Source organism: Aricia agestis, chromosome 22 (assembly GCF_905147365.1).
Source record: "Aricia agestis chromosome 22, ilAriAges1.1, whole genome shotgun sequence".
Lineage (NCBI taxonomy): Eukaryota > Metazoa > Arthropoda > Insecta > Lepidoptera > Lycaenidae > Aricia > Aricia agestis.
This window is the reverse complement of record NC_056427.1, coordinates 6,907,342-6,929,248: the sequence shown is the minus strand read 5'-3', so window position 1 is coordinate 6,929,248 and position 21,907 is coordinate 6,907,342. Positions and strand designations below refer to the sequence as shown.

Here is a 21,907-nt window from a genome sequence, read left to right as displayed (position 1 = left end):
TTTAATTATCTCGAGAGTCAGATAATATCTCGTTTGCGTATGCTAGGCAGGCTGGACGATCATTTTCTCTTAATATGTTAGATACATTGTTCACAATTTCGCTTATGGTAAATACATTAAGTAAATCAGATATTAAAATCATGAGTCAACTCAAATATTACTGATTAAGATTCTGTTGATTCTGTTCTCGCCTGGTAGATCATTGACGTAAATTAGGAAAAGAAATGGTCTTACAGTTTAACCTTGTGGGACCCCCCATGTAAAGTCACTTTTACTATTTACTCGCAATTTTTAACTTGGCGTCACTAATTCAAAATCTCCATGGTTACCGTAACCAAGGCCGTTCATTGTTTTAACACGGATGCTTGATTGTTTATTGTTATTATAATTTATAATCAATTATCGCTTTAACAATAACTTGACATTTGGTTTCACATCCGCCTTTGTTTTTAGAACAGGACACAGGAATAATATTGAAACTTTTGTTTTTTAATCAATTAGCTAAAACTAGATGACCTGTGTATCCACTATCCACTAGAGAAGTTTCAAGATTCCTTGGACTTTCACGAATATTTCAAGACTAAAATTATCCTAATGAGTTCAGCCTTTCTCGGGTTTTAGCAAGACTAACAAAATTTAATTTTTATTTATATTTTATTTTAGAAACCCACAACTGTAGACAGCTACTGTCAGACATTGGCAAATCACAACGGTTTCATAAAAAAAAGTAAAAAAAAATAATTTAAAAATAGAACCCACCTTTCTCCTGGTTCTTAGGTTGAACTTCTCTAGTGGAACTCCTAGATTTAGTCAGCCTGTTGAGAACCGCTTGCCTGGTTGGCTCGGATATCTTTCTACTTTGATGCTTCCTCTCTTCTCTGCTCGGCGGCGGCTCCGACATCCTATTCAAACCTCTCTCTTTACTGGTCACTCGCACAGAGTTCCTTATCAGTCCCGGTCCGAACTTCCTCTGCATCTCCGGAGTGTTGGGACACCGAGGGGAATTCGCCGGCGCAATGGACTTCGCCTCAAATTCCACTCTATTCCGCAACTGTCTTTTGAAGCGCAAATCCGCGGATGGCTCGTAAGACGCATTATCGGACTCATCGGAGTACACATCTTCAGACTGCCCACTTGATCTTCTGGATCTCTCTATGTTGTTATTCCGATTGACCGTACTAAAGGAACTAGAACGTCTAATGGACGTGCCAAAAGCTGGCTTATTTCTGCCATCACTGTACACCCTTTGATGGGTTTTCTTGGTATCGTGGCAACGTGTTTGGTCAATATACGCTATATTGGCTTCTAGGGCGTTGTTTTTGAGGACAGCTTTTAGACTAACCTGGTTCGCGTTATGGATGTCATTCGCGAATATTTCCGAGGGATTCCTACCTTCAAATGACTTGTGTCTGACGTGCGTTTTTCGGTGCGGTGTAGTATTATGACGGTTGGACAAAGTCTTATCATCTGAACTATTACTCAGGAGCCCCCTATCAGAATTTGGACTATTCATATTCCTATCTCGTGTATCGGTATCTAAGGACCTGGACGCAGTGTTGAGGAGTATCTTAGTGCTTTCGGGGACCCTGGAAGACCCAGTTATCACGTAATGCCCTGGACTTCTGAGTGGACTGCTATCTCCTGAAGTGTCTTTCCTTCTGAGGCGGTAGTTGAGAGAGTTACTCCTGCTGAGCTGGGAGACCGGAAGACGGGAGACCAGGGTTTTTTCGCTGAGCAGACTGGTGGTGAGCGGTGATGGTATCTTGTTGGAGTGGAGCTTCGCTTGAAGATTGGTGATGGCATTCTGCGTTTTCACCAGGTAAGATTCGGTGTCTTGTGGAGGGATGAGATCCTGAAACAAATAAAGCAAATGTTTAATGGTTCATCATCATAATAATCAGCCTATCGGCGACCGAACGTAGGCTTTTAGGTGGTATTGAATAAATAAATCTGTTAAATTGTCTAATCGATGTATGGGACAGCCCGGGAATCGAACTTTGGTTTATGGGAGTTCGATAAGAGAATTATTTCCTGCCATGCAGCACTAAGATAATGTTTTAAATGCTTTCTATCAACCAATTGTTAAAGTTAATTCACATTGCAGCATTGCAATGACGCTAGGCGATGAATTTTGTAAAGACATACTTTATAAAGTTTTTTAATGTTTTTGAACGGGTCAACAATTTTAACCCATTGCTTTATTAATTATTATGTATGGGGATATATTATTTTCGTCAAATTATATTTTTATAATCTTTACTGGTTTTTTTACTGAAATAATTCTCTCGATCTCTGGCGTCCCTCCCCTCCCCCTCCCGTATAGAAGCTTTGCGACCAATGAAAACACTGATTTAAAACCTAGGTCTATAAGTTATTTAACTTATAAGTTATACCATAGAGGAATAAATGTATGTATGGCTTACTATTACCGTTTTGGTTCGTTTTGATCTGTCATGTAACGTCAGCCTAGTACCGCTCAAGGTCACCTAAATATTGCAAATGTATTGAAATGTGTACCTAAGGTACACTTTTTTGACAAGTATTGTGGAGCATGTTTTTTGACGGAGTTACTTTTCCTTAGTTTTTATTATTCGTAGTACATAACTCAATAAAATACAGAAGCAATTATAATTCTCAATGATATTCGAATGTGAAAGTAAGCGTAACAAGAATTACGACATAGTCATAACTGTAGCAGGAAATCGCCGAAATTAAACGAAACTAATTACTTTATTAACTGCCTAAACCACTGAACACAGTCAACATTCGTTTGTTTCGATAGCGGAGTTAGATGTCAAAAATCTATCTATATATTAATACGTGAGAGAAAAACTTTGTAACCCTTTTTACAAAAATGGGGAAACGTAGGTGCATGAAATTTCGCACAGTTATAGTTTATATGGCGAAGGAGTGCATCGAGCTAAGATTATTTTAAAATACTGCTTTTATCATATATATTTTTAACAAATAAAACGTTACACACACTACGACACTACTACTAGGAAAAATGACAGATTTTTGAGAGATAAGCCTATACATACGAATTATACTCTTTTATTTATGGTTGAAGTCTGCTGACAACAAGTTGACAAATTGAAAATGGATTATTGTTTTTTTTATTTAATTTTAGAGAATTGAAAAAAACTATGATGAAGTCAATATTTTTTACAAAATATAGGTAGTAGTCCTAATGTCGTTGCGAGTAAGGTCGAATTTCGACCATTGGGCGATCTCTAGTTTATGGAATTTGTCATAACGCGTTGCTGAAAAAGCATGAAGTTTATTTGAAAATCTTCATTAAATTATAAATTAATCATTAAATCTCTTTCAGCGCCTTAAAAGGCGTATTTACTCGATAAAATTATTATTATCGTGATAATATAACTTATTGAAAAGTGAAATCTTATTGCTTATAGTTAATCTATACTAATATTATAAATGCGAAAGTATCTCTGTCTGTCTGTCTGTCTCGCTTTCACGCCAAAACTACTGAACCGATTGTAACGAAATTTTGTACACAGATAGTCTAAACCCTGAGAAAGGACATAGGCTACTTTTTTACTGGAAAAAGGGGTTGTAAGGGGGTGTTTATGCGTAAATTTGTTCAAATTAAGTTACTTCCAAAAACTCATAACAGATGGCGCCAAGAGTCGCCTAGATCGCGCTATCGCTTGCTCATATATATTACTATAAGAAGTGGTACCATGTTGAGTTAAATTTTTGATTCTTTCGATTGTTATACACGTAACACGTTATTAAATAACTCACCTACCAATAATAAATATTATACTAAATAGTTTATGGGTAAAGCTAAAGTTGTGTAATGCAGCTAAGTTGTGTAAAGCTAAATAAGCTTTAAAATTTGGTATAAAAAAGTTTAATGAAAAAAATATTATTATACGAGTATTATGTGCACACTGCACACGGCACGGCTGTTTTGGGTATTTTGATTAAGGGGTACCAGGGTTTTAAAAAGCTTTTGACACCAATTTTGTTGACACCGCGCGCTATAAACTGAAGTTCACGCGGACGAAGTCGCGGGCAACAGCTAGTTTATTATTAAATTACATTTTAATGACATTATTAAAATACACTTATCATCTTCATTTTATCTTAAACCTCAAACAATCTTGTCTAGCTATACTAATAACTAGAATCTGTGACGTTGTATCTCTAGATTTACTGAACCATTATACGTGGGAGAGCCATGCTTCGGCACGAATGGGCCGGCTCGACCGGAGAAATACCACGTTCTCACAGAAAACCGGCGTGAAACAGCGCTTGCGCTGTGTTTCGCCGAGTGAGTGAGTTTACCGGAGGCCCAATCCCCTACCCTATTCCCTTCCCTACCCTCCCCTATTACCCTATTCCCTCTTAAAGGCCGGCAACGCACCTGCAGCTCTTCTGATGCTGCAAGTGTCCATGGGCGACGGAAGTTGCTTTCCATCGGAGGGGTTAGTGCGAGTTTTATTCGATCATACGCATCGAGCACGTTTAAACGCGAATTTATATGGAATCAAAGCAGCGCCATCTACTGGCTAAAGTGGATACTGCTTTGATCCCATATAAATTCGCGTAAACGTGCTCGATGCGTCGGATCGAATAAAACTCGCACTAACCCCTCCGGTGACCCGTTTGCTCGTTTGCCCCCCTTATTTCATAAAAAAAAAGCAATTTTGAAAATTCTTTTAACCATAGAAGACCCTGTTATGTGTTTTTACTAATAATATATTATCCTTACTATTTACTAATATTGTAAATGCGAAAATGTGTCTGTCTGTGACCTCTTCACGTCCAAACCGCTGAACCGATTTTGCTGAAATTTGGTATAGAGATACTTAGAGTCCCGGGAAAGGACATAGGATAGGTACTTTTCATCCCGAAAAAATGTACGGTTCCCGCGCGATAAACGAATTTCGACGCAACGGAGTCGCGGGCGTCATTTATAAATAATACTATCTATTTGACCGAGCTTTGCTCGGTATTCAACAAATGACGAATAAAATGACTAAAAATTATTCCTAACTAGATCGATTTATCTTCCTAGCTAGATCGATTTATCGCCCCCGAAACCCCCTATATACTAAATTTCATGAAAATCGTTGGAGCCGATTCCGAGATTCCAAATATATATATATATATATATATATATATATATATATATATATATATATATATATATATATATATATATATATATATATATATATATATACAAGATATCATATCTTATTATATTTAAACATTGCTCGTTTAAATATAATAAGATATGATGTATATTATAGAACAATGAATAACCAACTTTCACATAATATGACACACAAAGACCTAGGTCAACAGGCCAGCCTAAACAGACCTATATAACCTAGAGTACTAAGTACTAGGTGCCAGTTACTCATAATTTATGATTCATACTTAGTCTGAATATTAAACAATATAACTGTGTTTTAACTTAATTTGATCTACCGTACCATAACGTACATTTGTTCGGGAGTAAAAGTATCCTATGTCCTCTCCCGGGACCCAAAGTATTTACATTCTCAATTTCAGCAAAATCGGTTCAGCGGTTTGGGCCTGAAGAGGCAACAGACACACTTTCGCATTTATATTATAAGTATGGATGTAAATACCGGAAAGGAATCGTCCTTTACCATACAAGCATATGTACAGTTTTGGAGTTACAGGGTCAGTGAGTCACAGTGACTCATAGGCTACATTGACGGTAGTAGATGACAACAAAAACGTGAAAAATTGCCTATGAATAAATTTTTTTAGGTCGATTCGTTTTGGAGATCGGTCGCAGGCTAATAATTATAGTCTGTCAAGAAAGTGAAGAAATTAAAAAGTGGCAACATCGTAGTGTCATCCCTTTTTTCTTTGATTGCATTGAAAGGGATGACACTACGATGTTGCCACTTTTTAATTTCTTCACATTCTTGACAGCCTATATGTAGCATATAACAATACCTCCCTCCAAAAAGTAGCCTGTACAAAGTATAACAAAACTAAGTGATAAAAATAATATTTTAAGGTGTGTACTGTGTATGTGTCCCTTATATTATATAGAGTTTACTGTGAAAGTAGCAACTAGCAATACTGAAAGAGTTTATTTTTAATAATTGTATTGGCAAATTCACGTTGGGGCATTTCTCATAGAAACATAGAAGTCAAAAGTAACTTTTCCATCGCTGCTACTTTTACAGTGAACACTATTTATGGGACACATACACACCCTAAAGCAGGGGTTCCCAAACATTTTGTCTACTTGTGAAAAAAAAATTGTTTTAGCGTCCCCCATCGTTTCAATTAAAAAAAAAAGTAACCAGATAAAATGAAATTACAAGTCACCCCCAAAGCCCCTACACAACGGCCCCATTTTTTTCTGGATCCCACACCGCCCTCCTTTACACCTTCAGCGCCGACAAGGGGGCGTTATCGCCCACTTTGGAAAAGGCTGCCCTAAAATATTATCAGTTACGTGACCTGTATAGGCGCTATGGTGGAAAAAACGAAATAGACGATCATATTTTGCGAATCATTACCCTCCTTTGGCCTCTGTCGAGTAAAAATTTTAAATTTTTGAATGTTCTATACAAATACACCATTAATATGCGTTACCAGAGGGGTGTCAGGACTCAGAAGCAACAATGACGGGAAGTCACGTCACGGGGGCGCGCAGGTGCGTGAACCGCAAAATGTAGGGTGTAAGGGATAAGCGGGATGAGTGTCGAATACTACTTGACTAGATACCCTTAAAGATATCAAAAATGTAAGTTATTTGATGTAGACTTCACAATCCATACTCCAATATTTACACACTACAAGGATTGTCAATGTCAACGTCAAAAGATCTTTGTAGCAAATATACGGACCTCCATTATACAAGTACGCTGGACTTACGATACCCTTTGAAGTGACTGCTGGTTTTTGTGCCTATTTGAAGCGGAATCAGCGCCCCCAATGCGGGGGAAGAGAACTAAATCTGACGTAAAAATGACGTTTGAAAGTCGCCATATTGGCACTGATAGCAGTAGTGGGAGTACTCGGAACTAATACTAGTTTCTACAACCAATAGCGATTAAGCGGTCATTTACAAGTTACGTCAGATTTAGTTCTCTTTCCCCGCATTGGGGGCGCTGATTCCGCTTCAAATAGGCACAAAAAGCAGGTGGGTATCATAAGTCCAGCGTACTTGTATATTGGAGGTCAGTGAACAAATAGCAATGGAAACCATAAAGTTAATATACCTAGCGGAATAGAGAAACAAAGAAATGAGCAAGCGAGATGTCACTATCAGGAACACTGCGTGGTAAAAAGAGACGTGTGATACATGACAACAGCACTCTTTTTTTGACGTCCAGTCGGCACGTGCCGCACGTTGACAATTTAATCTCATAGAATTCATGTTCAATCATGCTTGTGTGAGTGTACACGTACACATATTTTTACACACAGATGTAAACCAATTCCGGTTTCGTTTGGCAGCTCGAGATTGTTGCTCTATTCCGCTAGTATTAACTTTATGATGGAAACACTTGAGTGACATCAAGATAACGTTAGTTGTGATTCCATCTACGGGCAGTATTGTCATCTACAAATCCACTTGACAATGTCAACGTCAAAGTATCCTTGTAGCATCACACACGCCTCAGCCTGTCGCAAACACCAGTCACCACACACACAGGATACACTTGGCATGTAACGCCAACGAAGCGTGACGCACTGTATTGTTTACAAGGTGCAAGACTGACTTACTTACAAACATTTTATATACAAGCCTTCTTCTTATATTATATGTAAAATTCTCGTGTCACATTGTTTGGCGCGAAATCCCCAAAACGGCTCAACAGATTTTAATGGTATGTATGTCGCAGCCGACTAGTTTAAATAGCCGTTCAATCAAACAGCTAGCCCTTCGACTGAACAACGCCATTCAATCACACGTCTAGCTTTTATATTGAATATTTTAATCGCTCGAAACGTTCAACACTACAGCTGATTCAAAAGCCGCCGTCTAATTGAAGTAGTTCAGCGCGCACCGCTTCGGCGCTAGGTGCGTTTTATTTTGAATATGGCGTCAACTAGCAGGTGTTTGTTGGTGTTTGTGGTTGTTTTTCGGAAAGAAAGTAGTTAATAAAAGTTACAAGTGTTATTAAAGAGACAAAAATTGTGGAGGCACATATACGAGTTTTTTTTTTAATGAAATAAGGGGGCATATTTCTCCGGTCGAGCCGGCCCATTCGTGCCGAAGCATGGCTCTCCCACGTTTTTTTACGCAATGTTTTGTCTTTGACTGATACGTTAGAAAAGTGGCTTGACGCAACAATAAATTATGGCCATATGACCCGGTGAACTTCCCTCCTAATAAAAACCTTCCCTGAACTTTCATGAATACTCCAAGACTAAAATTAGCCAAATCTGTTCAGCCGTGGTCTGACGTGGAGTGCTTACACCATGTCTAGCTAAATTCTAGACTAGAGTTCTTAAAAACTTTTTTTTAGTCAGGTAACATTTTATTCTTCACACAGGTTATAGGCCCAGTTTAAGATAATTTGCATGCAGTTCTATTTAAGGCTCTTTTTGTGCGTGGCCAAAATAGGAACTAACTCGGCCATTTTGTAAATTGTCATTCGACTTCAGAGTGACAGTTGAAATGTCAAAATTAGATAGCGTAATGTCAGTGTACTTATTTCCATGTTACTGCAAATGGCTAGCACCTTCAAGTCTACAGCTCGACAAGGCTTTAAATGAACGTGGCGAGAAAAGGAACTAACGCTTCTATCATACAAAAACGTCATTTTTGACAGTTCTCCTTTACCAGCAGCGCCCCGTCCACGTTCATTTAAAGCTTTGGATCACTTTATCTGCTTGTTATTTTGTCATAAGCTGTACGTACATCCATTCTCATATATCTGTCAGTCTGCGTGCTTGCTATTTTCTCTTAAATTTTACATCTATTCTTATATATATCTGTCTGTCTGAATGCTATTTTCTCATAAACTTCATATCTATTGTTATACCTGTATCACCTGCTATTATCTCATAAACTGTACAAATCCATGGACATACCCAGGTAGGGGCAGGGGGGGGGGGGGGGGGGGCAGCTGCCTTTTTCCTGGCAAGTGGGAATTAAAAACGTGTTTAATGAAGTATTGGAAACATAATATTTTTTCAGTCGGTATTAATAAAAGTCATTCTCGAAACAGGTATGCTGCCAGTGGGGGCTAAAATCCTGGGTACGCCCATGCATCTACTGTTAAGTATACCTGTATGTCCGTCCACCTGCTATTTTCTCATAAACTATACAAATCTATTTTTATATCTGTCTGTCTGTCTGCTATATTCTCATAAACTACACTTCCAGTGTTGCTGTGACGTAATTGGTGAGCGCATCCATCAGACCGTGGTGGCTTTCTTTTTTACAGTTACTGTGGCCAAAAATATTAAGATTGTGATAGTCTTGCTACTTTGCCAAAACTTTACATTAAGATTCTGGTAAAAAATCGCCACATTTTGTACCAGTTGACATCCGTAACTTAACTGCCATTGGCGTACCCAGGTTCTGGGCCGGGGGGGAATATTACCCAGGTTCTGGTGCCAGGGGGGGCAAATCAGATTTTTCATAAGCTAGGTGTTTATAAAGAATAAAAAATTAATAATTTTTAGTTGTAAAAGTAAAAATATTGTATTGCAAACAAATGGCAAAATTTCGTTTTCTTAATTTTTATTTTTATATATAAGTACTAGATTATATACTTAGTAGGGACGTCCACTGCCTTCCCCTGCCCCCCCCCCCCCTCGGTACGCCCATGGTAGAAGCTAAGTTACGGATGTCAACTGGTTCTAGCTTCTAACAGCGTTTGTGGCTGTCGCCTGTAGCCCAAATTCTCAATTTCCACCATATACAAGTATGGTGGAAATTGAGAATTGAGAATTGTGGCACAGGATCTCAAATTTCGCCATCCTTCTCGTATTGTATTGTATCCGAAGCCTTGACCGAATAGTTCCGTATGATAATACCAAATCCCATTTATAGAGTTGACAACACAAGTTTATCTGCATCCGATTGTGAGCTTAATGAATAGGCGATTAAGTCTATTATTGCTTGAAACTTTACTAGGGTTGGTAGTTGGCACTTCACAAATATTATAAAATGTTACACTCTAAAATTTACTCGACTATTTAATAAAATTATACTTGGTTTCTGAGGCTAAGGAAAGTGGCACATAAAATAATAATATTTCCTCTTACTTACTAAAATATACAGGGTGTAACAAAAATAAGTGATAATACTCTTTAGGGTGTGTACGTGTTCCTTGTAGAGAGTTCACTGTGAAAGTAGCAGCGCTGAAAGACAAAAAAAATTCACTTTTGTATGGGGAAACTCGTGACGCCCTTGCCCATACAAAAGTGAAAAAAGCTCAGATTGTGGGATATACTAGGGCTCGCTTCGCTCGCCCTGATTTTTCAGTGACCGGGGGGGGGGCTAAAATGGTCGCATTTTGCAATTCCTCTAAAATCAATTCAGGAACTTAATCGTCAAGACAGTCAAACTGACGAATGTCAAATTAGTACGAATTACTAGACATTGACCATTTTGTGAATTTTAAAAAATTAATCTTGTTATGGTCTAACTAATATGATTCTCCAAAACGACAATTTTAGCTCACAATATAAACATTTATACAAGGTAATGACGCCCTAAATAAGGGCGTGTGTGTGTCCCTTTTATAGAGTTTACAGTGAAAGAGTAGTATTATCATTTTATCACTTTAATTTGTTACACCCCGTTTTTTTTCCGTGTCGACAACCCTATTCGCAAACGGGCACTCCCTCACCTGTTTGTAATTAAACACCGTGGGCGGAGACACATGCTAAGGTCAATACAGTTATGCCCATAAAAGTCGAACTGTTATAATATTTATACTAATCTGCATACTCAAACAACACATTAGTATAAATAACTAAACACCTAGTCATCCGAAAAAGTGAGAGCGAAGAATCGTGAATTCTATGACAAAAAACAGACCTATTTTTAATTTTTGGGACTGGTACCGACTTAAAATTATGAAGATTGTGTACAGAAATAGTTGAGGTTTAGGCAAATTCTGAAAGAGGAACTACCGTATTAAAGAGTAAAAATTATTTAGAGCTTTTTAGTTCATTTAAGAATAAGTAATGTTATTGTTTTCACTTGGAAGTCGGTTTCAATTTAAAAAAACCAAAAGACCAAAAAACGTAGGATTTTCATCTGGACAGGAATAATTTTAACTGATGCATGATGGTATGATTTTGGAGCTCATTCAAGCAAAAACGAAAAAAAAACAGTAATCAATAATAATTAACGATTACCAAACCTTAACGAATGCCTCATCAATTTAAATTGTCGGTTAATTGCTCAATTATAAAATTGGGCAATTATTATCCATTTTTAATCGGTAATCGCCAACGGCAGCAAAGTATTTTTTAATCATTTGACATTGTCGTTTGACATTGGCAAATCGCTGAGGCCACCATAAATAAAAAAATGAGAATCACTGTCATGGGTCATACTTTTTTGAAGAAAAAAACCAAATTCTTACAAACTTTTACACTTACTAACTTGTCACTATTAATATTAAGTAAGTATATCATTTACTTTATTTACAATCTAATTAATATTTCTTGGCAAACCAGACGTGTTACAACTTACAATAAATTACCGTCGATTCGGGGAATTTTTGAAAATTGGCAACACTCGTGACGCATCTTTTTTCGCGTACTGAAATGAGGTCGCCACCTTTTTACAGCCGCGCCCTTGACAGTTTACGAAAACAGCTGCAATAGACGTTAAATACGGCCCGGCCTAAATCTTTGTTATGTGTGGATTACAGGTGGCAAACACTTTTGCACTTAGGCGGCCATTAAAAAAATTAATGTCACATTTTAAATTTCGCACTTATCATAATTTAGGTGTGGATTTATAGAAAAAAAATATAATATCACATTTTAAATATCGAATTGGCGCCCAATTTATTTTTAAGTAAATTAATTGGGCGCCACTGTATAATTGAAAACTATTCTATTCTAACCAAATATGTAGTTAAACAAAATGTTTACGTCACTTCTAACTCATATTAAAGAAACGGCAAGATAAAGATAGAAGGGGTAATAAAAAGTCCAAAATAGCTCTCCTCTAGTATTGTTTCATGATACTTATATTTAGTTTAAACTACCAATTGAGAACCCTTCATTTATTCGAGTAATAAATCATACTTAACGATGCTTACATTTCTTCCGTGATATTATATGCAGTTTGAAACAAAACTAATGAAAAAAAATGTAATAACTAAATTACTTTAGGGCAGTTTTGGGTGTGTAAATGTCTCTTGTATATAATTCACTGTGAAAGTAGCAGCGCTGAAAGGTATTTTTTTGTGATTATGTCATTATATTTTTCTATAAGTACAAAAGGTAAAAAACAATTACGCTTTCAGCGCTGCCACTTTACAGTGAACCCCGGGAGTCGGGACCTTAAGTATCTTCGTGTCTTTCTGCAAAATCGGCTCAGCGGTTTGGGCGTGAAGAGGTAACAGACAGACAAACACTTCCGCATTTACAATATTAGTATGGATTGAGGACTATATTTCATCCCATCTAGAAGCTAGAGCCCTAAATATCCTAAATAGTACCTAAATATGTATTGATGAGTGAGTTTTTTATGCCAGAATCTAGATTTTAGATGACCTACATTTCTAATTCGGTTACAAGAAGGTTAGATGTCTGACATGGAGGCTTACACCATGTCTAGCTAAATTCTAGACTACAGTTCTTAAAAACTTATTTTTAGTTAGGTAACATTTTATTCTTCTCACAGGTTATAGGCCCAGTTTAAGATAATTTGCATGCAGTTCTACAAGGCTCTTTTTGTGTATGGCCAAAATAGGAACTAACTCGGCCATCTTATTAATTGTCATCCGACTTCTGAGTGACGGTTGAAATGTCAGCGTAATGTCAGTGTGCTTATTAGTACTTAATACTTGTATTAGTAGTTAGTTCTATGGATTATATTAGTTTCAATGTATATTCCGGTATTTTCCTAACCGAAAAAAGTCAGAGCACAAGATATAAATGACATAATTAAATTAAGTGTCATTTTAATTAATGACCTATCAAAATTCAAATGATATTAAATGAAATGTTAATTAATATAACGTTAAAATAATCATAATCCTAATAAACGTGAGAGAGTCCCACAGTTTTTGTTCAAAAGTCAAAACATTAAAGACCAAGACCAAAATAATAATATACAAAAATGGGTTTTAGATTTAGACTGTTTATCGAGTACGAAAAAATATACTTATACATCTGCATTTTCTTGTATCTAATAAATTATTTGTATTTTCTTAAATCTCTATTTAATTTTAAGCGTTGGCTCTATTTAATTAAAATTCAAAACAGAATGATGTTAACACATTTTATGTCACTATATAGTTAAAAAGTTAATTTATTATAGATCCACTTTAATTAACACAAACTAATAACTATGAAAATTAATAAATGATGCACCATTTATTATAATATTATGGCACCAATGAAATTATGTTTTTACATTTTATGTTTCTTAATATTTTAAATTTTGTAAGTTTATGCATTGATTACACATACAGTCTATATTTAGACATTCGAATTCCAAATTCAAAATTTCAAACAATGGAGATTGAGTCATAGACAGCGAGCGTTGCCCCGGCTCCCGCGCAGGAGCACTTCCGGTGCTCTATTATTGTTTATGACATTCCTTTTTTGAAACGCTACTTTTTTAATTTACGAGCGTGTATAACAAGACGTAAATTAGTGGTGATTAAAAATATTTATAATCTGTCAAACGCCATATTGGAATCCCGAGTTTTTTTATTGTTGGATAAATATAGGGCCCTATTGCATAATAAAAGTCCAGCTTGGCAAACAACCAGATTGTATTGATTGGGATATTTAGAATCTTGAGCTAGATTTCTAGACGTTTCCGCATTATATTCAACAATATTTTTAACACAATTACCTCTTCTTTTTTTTTATAATGGCACTTTGGCTATTTAACCTTGGCCAGTGTCTAATATAATATTATGGCGGGAAAACAATATTCTATAATACAATTTTCTCTCTTTCGTCAGGTCAGTCAGGTCTAAAGTCTAGTCAATGTCTAAGTATAAAGTCAATACAGTCAAGAAGTCAAGTCGGTCGATTCAGTAAAGTGGTAGACGCTTTACTGAAACTTTCGATGGAGTTTTGGAGACAACACAAAAGATATTACATGGATATTACATCACTTTCCTACACTTGTGCACGATAACGAATGTCTAATGATTAATATCCTACCAATATTACAGATTAAAAACCCATATTTAACACAATTTTAGGAAAATAATACAAAAATACAACATGACTCTTTCACATTTCCGGCAAAACTCCCCATTCTTCTTTTTATTATGGCGGTCTCAGTAAGTTGCCAATGCCATTTTCAATCAGACTAAAAATAATTTTGAATTAAATAAATACAAATTTTATGTATTTATGTTTCTTTATCATTGTACGGTTAATATGTGACATTTAAATTAGTAGCATTATAGCCGCTCCCTGAGATATCTAATGTCTAACCCAGATCAAAAGTTATTAATAAAAAGATATGCCAGTTGTCCCTTTTCGATACTTTACAAGTAACCTGACAGACAACGACAAAACATCGTGTAAGTAACGTTTGGATCTTTTTATTAGTAACAGGGTAAATGATTGCCAAAAGTAGCCATATTTAGCAGCCTATAAATAAATTTGGATATCCGCCAAGACAGTTGGCAACATTGATTATATTAAAGTGGAGTAATCGTTTTATTCTTATTTCTTATTACAAGATGACGCCTGCAACTCTGTTGTGCCGAAATTAGGCGGGAACCGTACATGTTTCCGTCTCTCAAATTATCTGCATATCTAATAAAATCGGTTTAGTGGTTTTTACACAAATCAATAAAGTTTATCGCATGAAAACAGTATATTTTTATTTTTTACACATCAATTACTGTCCTATATATCCTTTTCCGGGATAAAACCACATAGCATACCAAATGTTTATTAAAATCAGTTAATTATTTTGAACGTGAAAAGGTAACAGACAAACACGCTTTCACATTTATTTATTAGTATGTTTCAAGCTAGGATACCTCAAACATGAATAACCAGCAGCAACCATTAAAAATCTATTTTTAGGTTATGGTCCATTCCATACTCCATGGTTCGTTGTCTATGGTTCGGGGCTATTCCATATTCAACTATGTAATGTCTGTGAATATTTATGGGACCGAGGAGCAGTTTGGAATTCATTATTCAAACTCTCACTGTGTTGAAATTAGCTTCTGAAGGTTGGTATGTAATGCCATAGCCCATAGCGTAGGCCATAGAATTAAGGTCTTTGCATCCGTTGTGTAAATACAGTAGGTATCCTCCAAAAGTAACGAATCTTCTTCTTCTTTTTTTATTATTTTTTATTCAAGTGAAGTTTAGGGCAGGCATTCTCAAAGTGTGCTCCGCGGAACCCTTGGTTTTCGCAAAGGCCTTGTAGGGGCTCCGCTGGCGACACATAAATTGTTTTTACAAATTAATGTCATCACACCAGCATGCAACATGGTGACAATTCATTCAAAGACAAAACATTGTTTTGTTTTGGGGACGGGAAGTTCATCAAAAATGGACTTCTTATAACTGTATTTTAAAAAGATAAAACCGACTTCAAAATTGTACGTAATTTAGAATTAAAACTGCCTATCTCCAAAGCTACTGAACCGATTTTGATGAAACTTGCACTATAGTCTATACCCTAAGTTGAACAATACTTACTTAGTACAACAAAAAAAGAATTACTGAAATCGGAATGATAGTTCCAGAGATATGCGAACACAAACATAAAAACATACATACATATTACATACATACACACACTTTTGAAATTTGGCACATTTGTTCAGATTCTGATATAGACTAACAGATACGAAAATTGGGCAGTTCTGGAAATATTACATACATACGCGTCGAATTGATAACCTCCTTTTTTTGAAGTCGGTTAAAAAAGGTCCCGCTATCAAAAATGTTTGAGGCCGCTGGTCTAGGGCATGTTAATTTAAAGTTTTCTCTTGAATGCCAATCAACGGTCGATAAATTAAGCAAAGTTCACTAGCCACTAGGCACTGTTTAGAATTCAGATAGACTTGAATAGTGATAAGCAAAGTTCACGTTCACACGGACGATCAGAATTTTAACAATCACCATGAATTATTTACTAGTAAAGTATACAGCTCAATAAAACATCAGATCCTATTCTAAGTAGAAAAGTCTTAGGCCTCTAGCCTTTACATGTTGTCCAATGATGGACCAATACAAAAATTCAGAAGTTATATATGCAGTCATGTTCTTTAGACCATTTAGAACAAGATTAAATGGTCTAAAGCAGTGTTTTTCAATCTGTGGGTCGCGACCCCTAGGGTTGTCGCGAAGCCTTACTCGGGGGGTAGCCGACAGAAAGAAAAAGTTGAGGTGTTAATTATAATAGACTAGCGGCCCGGCCCGGCTTCGCACGGGTGGACATTGGTTTTTAAATTATTTTTTTTAAATAAAGGTAGTCAATCTTTAAGTTAAGCAGAACATAAAAATAGTTTACATTATTTAGCCTGCAACTACTATATTATAATTATTATGTACATATAACACATTTTTATTGTATTTTTTTTTTTATATTTTTATATTTTAAGTGTTATGTTTGATTATTTTATCCTTACCTGCAGAAGATACTATTATTTATAATATTTTGCAATTTCTTCATGTTTTTTTTTTGTTTAAAATATTTTATGTTTTTTTTTGTAGTTTTATGCTTTATTATTTTATGCTTACCTACATCTACTATTATATACATTTTGAAATTTTCTATTTGTTTTTGTATAAAGTATTTTTGTTGTACTTTTGGGCTTTATGTTTTTTTACACCATACTTCTTTTTGCGTAAAAGATTCCATTAAAATTGGGTTAAAGCTTCCCTGTAAACGATATTTGATGTTGTTTTATTTTGTGGCAGCAAAATAAATTGATTATCAGCAGCTCCAACTCGGGATAGGCCAACGTATAGTTGACCATGAGTAAAACATTCTTTTCGTAGGTCGATGCCTACTAATTTGAAAGTTTGACCTTGGGACTTGTTAATAGTCAATGCGAAAGATATTTTTACCGGAAAGCCGTTTAAATGGGATTGGCAGATCAGTTGGAATCATCGGTATCCTCGGTATATGAGCTACTTGACCAGCTGCTGGGCCGGTGATAATGGTAGCTACAATTAAATTGTCCTTTAATTCTTTAATAAGCAGCCTTGTCCCATTGCACATATTTGGTGGGCATAAATTTCTCAAAAGCATGATTGGAATTCCGATTTTTAACGTCAGTTCGTGTGGTGGAAGTCCAGAAGGATTCAGCGAATTTAAAAACTCCTGTGGATAATGGACTGCATCTTCGATATTAGTGACGGTGTCGATCGATTTGTAGGTCTTTATTTCACCGTGAACTTTTTGTAAAATCAGATTGTTTATTTCGTTGACAGTATCATTCCTAGGTGAGACTATTGCCCTAGAACACAACCAATGAAGGTCCTTCTGGTGCAAATTCTCCATATCAGGGTAAACGGCATCTATTAAATCATTTAAATTATGGACTATCTGGCCTAGAGACTCATCCAAAAGGATTGCACAATTTCCGCTTAAAGTTGGAGTGGGAAAAATTCCTTCCCCAAGTTTAAGCAGTTGTTGTGGAAAATCACTATTTGTATTTCCATGGAGATGAGCTCTCATATTTGTTCGTAATTTTAAATTTTCAACTGACGCCCATAAGGGGGATGATTTCAAGCAAGCTTTGATGATATCTGCTCGCGTACCTCTGCTAATGACTGGGAGTGTCTGACGGAAATCTCCAGCAAAAACAAAAGTGATCCCACCCATTAGAGCAGAAGAGTTTCTTAAATCTTTTAGGGTTCTATCCACGGCCTCTATATGTGCTCTATGGCTCATTGTCAGGGGCGTAGCTACCGCCGTATCAGCCGTATCAATTATACGGGGCCCCGACCTACGAGGGCCCCCCAAGGTGCATAAGCAAAAATTAATAATAACTTCCCAAATTTTTTAAATTTCAGAAAAGAGAAAAGTAAAAAAAAACGATTTCTTTTTTCCCGAGTAAAGCGTGCGTTCAAATTTTAAGAACTTCGGTCAGACCTGTCACTATTGTCCATAGAGGCAGAAACTTTAGAAAAACTAAAGTTATCATCAGCTATGAATGATTTAATTACTTGATCAGTTTGCCGAAAAAGGGCAAGGAGAGTTAATATTTAATTTGAATTGTTTTTAAATAATGTGACAGATAGATAAGTAATTATTATGATGAATAAATATTCGTGGTTTATGGAGAGTATATCTCAAACGTCTTGTATGATTTATGAAAATAAAGGAATAAATAAAAAAAATAAAAAAAATTTCTTTTAATTTTATGCAAAATATGTTTTTTTCTTTTTTGAGAAATCTTTACCCTTCCTATGGGCCCCCAAACAAATTTTTATACGGGGCCCCGCCAAGGTACGCTACGCCCCTGCTCATTGTACATTCATCCCACATAATTAAGGAGGCGTCTTGAAGTACTTTACCAAGAGGTCCATTTTTGCGGATAGAACATGTAGATTGTTGCTCAAAATTTACAGATAACGGAAGTTTGAACGTAGAATGAGCAGTTTTACCATCCTTTAGGAGAGTTGCCGCAATTCCTGATGAAGCAACCGCTATCGCTGTCTTCCCTGACTGTCTTATCTTCGCTAGTAATAAATTTGCAAGAAACGTCTTTCCCGTACCCCCTGGGGCATCCAAAAAGAAAATTTTTCCTTTGTTATTATTGACGCTATCGACTATAGTTTCAAAAGCATGTTTTTGATCTAGGACTAATTTTTTCAAGTTTTCATTAACAAAAGAGGTCAGATCATTCATGTTATAGTGGTGTGCCATTGTATCCGCTGCATGGTGTTCTGTACGAATTATTAATTATTATTAAATCTGGTAAGTACTAATACCTGCTGATAAGTAGTTTGGCATGGTTTGTACCAGCGCAACGTTACTATTGCATATTTTTAGATTAAAAAGTAGTTATTGTAAGATAATAATAATTGTAGTAGTCAGACATACGATATCGCGGACTTTTACGTTGATATTAATGTCCTCTATAAGACTATAGTACATCACTTTGCGATAAGTAAGTATAGTCTATAATTTATAAAGCATAAGCAAGAAGGAATATTTTGGTAGATTTTTCACACAATTATTAACACTTAATACGGTTCCCTTTTTTCTCTCATTAAATATAGCCTATATTCAGCAGAAATAGTGTGGATTAAAAAATATGCATTAACACTTCCATCGTGCATCGGCATCGTGGGTATCGCAGACACAATAGATCTTCAATTGTTATGCTGGCAGCCGGCTGCCGCTATTGGAGATTTATAGTTAAAGAAATTAATTAATTATAATAGCAATCAAAAATAATAGTCATTCAAAACTTATTTTAAAAAGTTCTAAAAATATTACTTTCGTAGTCATAACTTTTAAAGCTTTTTTGAAATTAGGATTATAATAATGAAGCACGATAGTCTATATCAAATCAATAAAGCAGCACCCGGCTGTCGCATAACTATTGAAAATCTATTGTGTCTGCGATTCCCACGATCGAGGTAATATTTACGTGGACTCTCCGGGCGAGTCTGTGGCACTGATAATTAAATCTCTCCCCTACCGCACGCACACCCGCGCATCGCGCCTTGACGCCCAATTCGCAACGTGCAGCAGAAATCGTAATATTTTAATTTCGCCATAACATTAAAACCAAACGTCCAATTTTAATCATTCAAAGACCGAATATTATCTACATTAACTGTACTTAGTGATGAAATAATTTATTTTGATAAGGGTCAATAGCATGATTTAAATAAACGCATTTAAATATAGTCCAAAAAAAATTCTAGATTTTTTAATAAAAAAATGGTTATTGTGCCTCACTCAACATAGATAGGTATAGTGTGTCGCGGACTTTTTTGTAGATATTTAAAAGATCTATAATTACTTACAACATTTTATGCCTCTATCTTTTATAGTTTAGGCAGCGTACGCAAAATAAGTAACTTTTCTGGTTGATTTTTTAAACCTTGCGTCCGAAAATCCCAAATATCTTACGGAACCTTATATTTTTCCAAAATAAAAATTAGCCTATGTTCAGCAGAAATAATGCAGGATTCCAATGGTAAAAGAATTTTTCAAATCGGTCCAGTAGTTTCGGAGCCTATTCGACTCAAACAAACAAACAAACAAAAAATCAAATCTTTCCTCTTTATAATAGTAGTGTAGATAAAATAATATACCAAACTAGAAAAAAATCATTACCTTTTTAATACCTATTATATGAAAATGGCGAAATATTATATTATATATAATATAATATTTCGCCATTCTCAACTTATCATCTCATAGACACATAATATGGCCCTCCTTGTTTGCGATCGATCGTTTCCATCTATCAAAAATTGAGGTTTCTTATATTTGCATTTGAAAAAAATATAATATATAAAAACGAACATATTATAACCTCCTCCTTTTTGGAAGTCGGTTAAACACCACTTTAAACTTGTATATTTGCGATGTATGGAAGTCGACCTACAGTATTCTATAGATTGTTTTTGCTACATGCATGACACATAGTTTTCCATACCAAATAAGCACAGATAAACATTACAGCATCATCACAAACGGCTGCATGATCTAATCTATTGAAGATCTCACCTTCAACTTGAAAAAAAACGTTATTCAGCTTAAATTATGACTAATGGTAATTGGTGTTTACTGTTTTGTGATCAAACTTTTGACAATATCTTTAAATAATAATAGCTCCCACACCAATTTCGGTGACGGTGGCCGGTTTCATTGAAACCAGACCAGTTACACAGGAGTAATTTTATAGTGCCCAAGTGTGTGCGCAGTACACAAGAGCACTCTCTATTCCTTTACTCTCATTACCCAGTGGGACGGAAGACCGACACGACTGGCGAGAGATCAGGCGCAGGACCGACTTTTTACATGCCCATCCGACGCATGGATCATCTTACTTGTCAGACAATCAGGTGATCAGCCTGCATTGTCCTAACCAAACTTGGAAATTATATGTTTTCAACGCGGGAATCGAACCCATGACCTCCGAGTCAAGAGCCGCGCTCTGTACCACTAGACCACGGAGGCGGTCAATATCTTTAAATAGCTTTTTGCAAGTCTCATCCCCAAAAGTAACTTTTTTCTGACATTTGCATGCAAATTCATGAGACTGGGGCGCTTGCCCACACAAACCACAAAAAAGTTTTGCTCTTTTAGCAACTATTCCAATGACTTTCGGCATAGTAAAAGGAGGGGAAGTTATCTTTATACAAAGGCACCGCGCGCGGCTTGTATGTGTGCGCCATAGTATCAATGCGTCGCCACACGGCACACAACAAAATCTCGGCCAGTTTTACTAGGCTGGTACCGCCGAGATTTTGTTGTGTGCCGTACGTGGCGACGCATTGATACTATGGCGCACACATACAAGCCGCGCGCGGTGCCTTTGTATGAAGATAACTTACTTCCCCTCCTTTTACTATGCTTTCGGTCATTGCAACTTTGTGCTGTCTCCCGCTTTTATGGGGAGAGAAATTCTTTCTACTCCTGCTATTTTCTTCTGATTAATTTCGTTACGGGTCCAAAGACAGTTTTAGCATGTCCCTCGGGCTTTCTGAGATCATATCAAAGGGTTTTCGTGGTTGGATACCGCTGTCGATCCTGGCGACACAG

At 36.1% G+C, this 21,907-nt stretch overlaps 1 protein-coding gene across 1 annotated transcript in view; it reads right to left on the bottom strand.

The window, feature by feature from the left end:
* LOC121737979 overlaps positions 1-21,907 on the bottom strand; it is a 45,253-nt gene that overhangs the window by 9,800 nt on the left and 13,546 nt on the right. Inside the window, exon 3 of the mRNA XM_042129731.1 lies at positions 760-1,852. Within this exon, the coding sequence (XP_041985665.1) occupies positions 760-1,852 (1,093 nt within the window). The remainder of the gene's footprint in view (positions 1-759; positions 1,853-21,907) is intronic.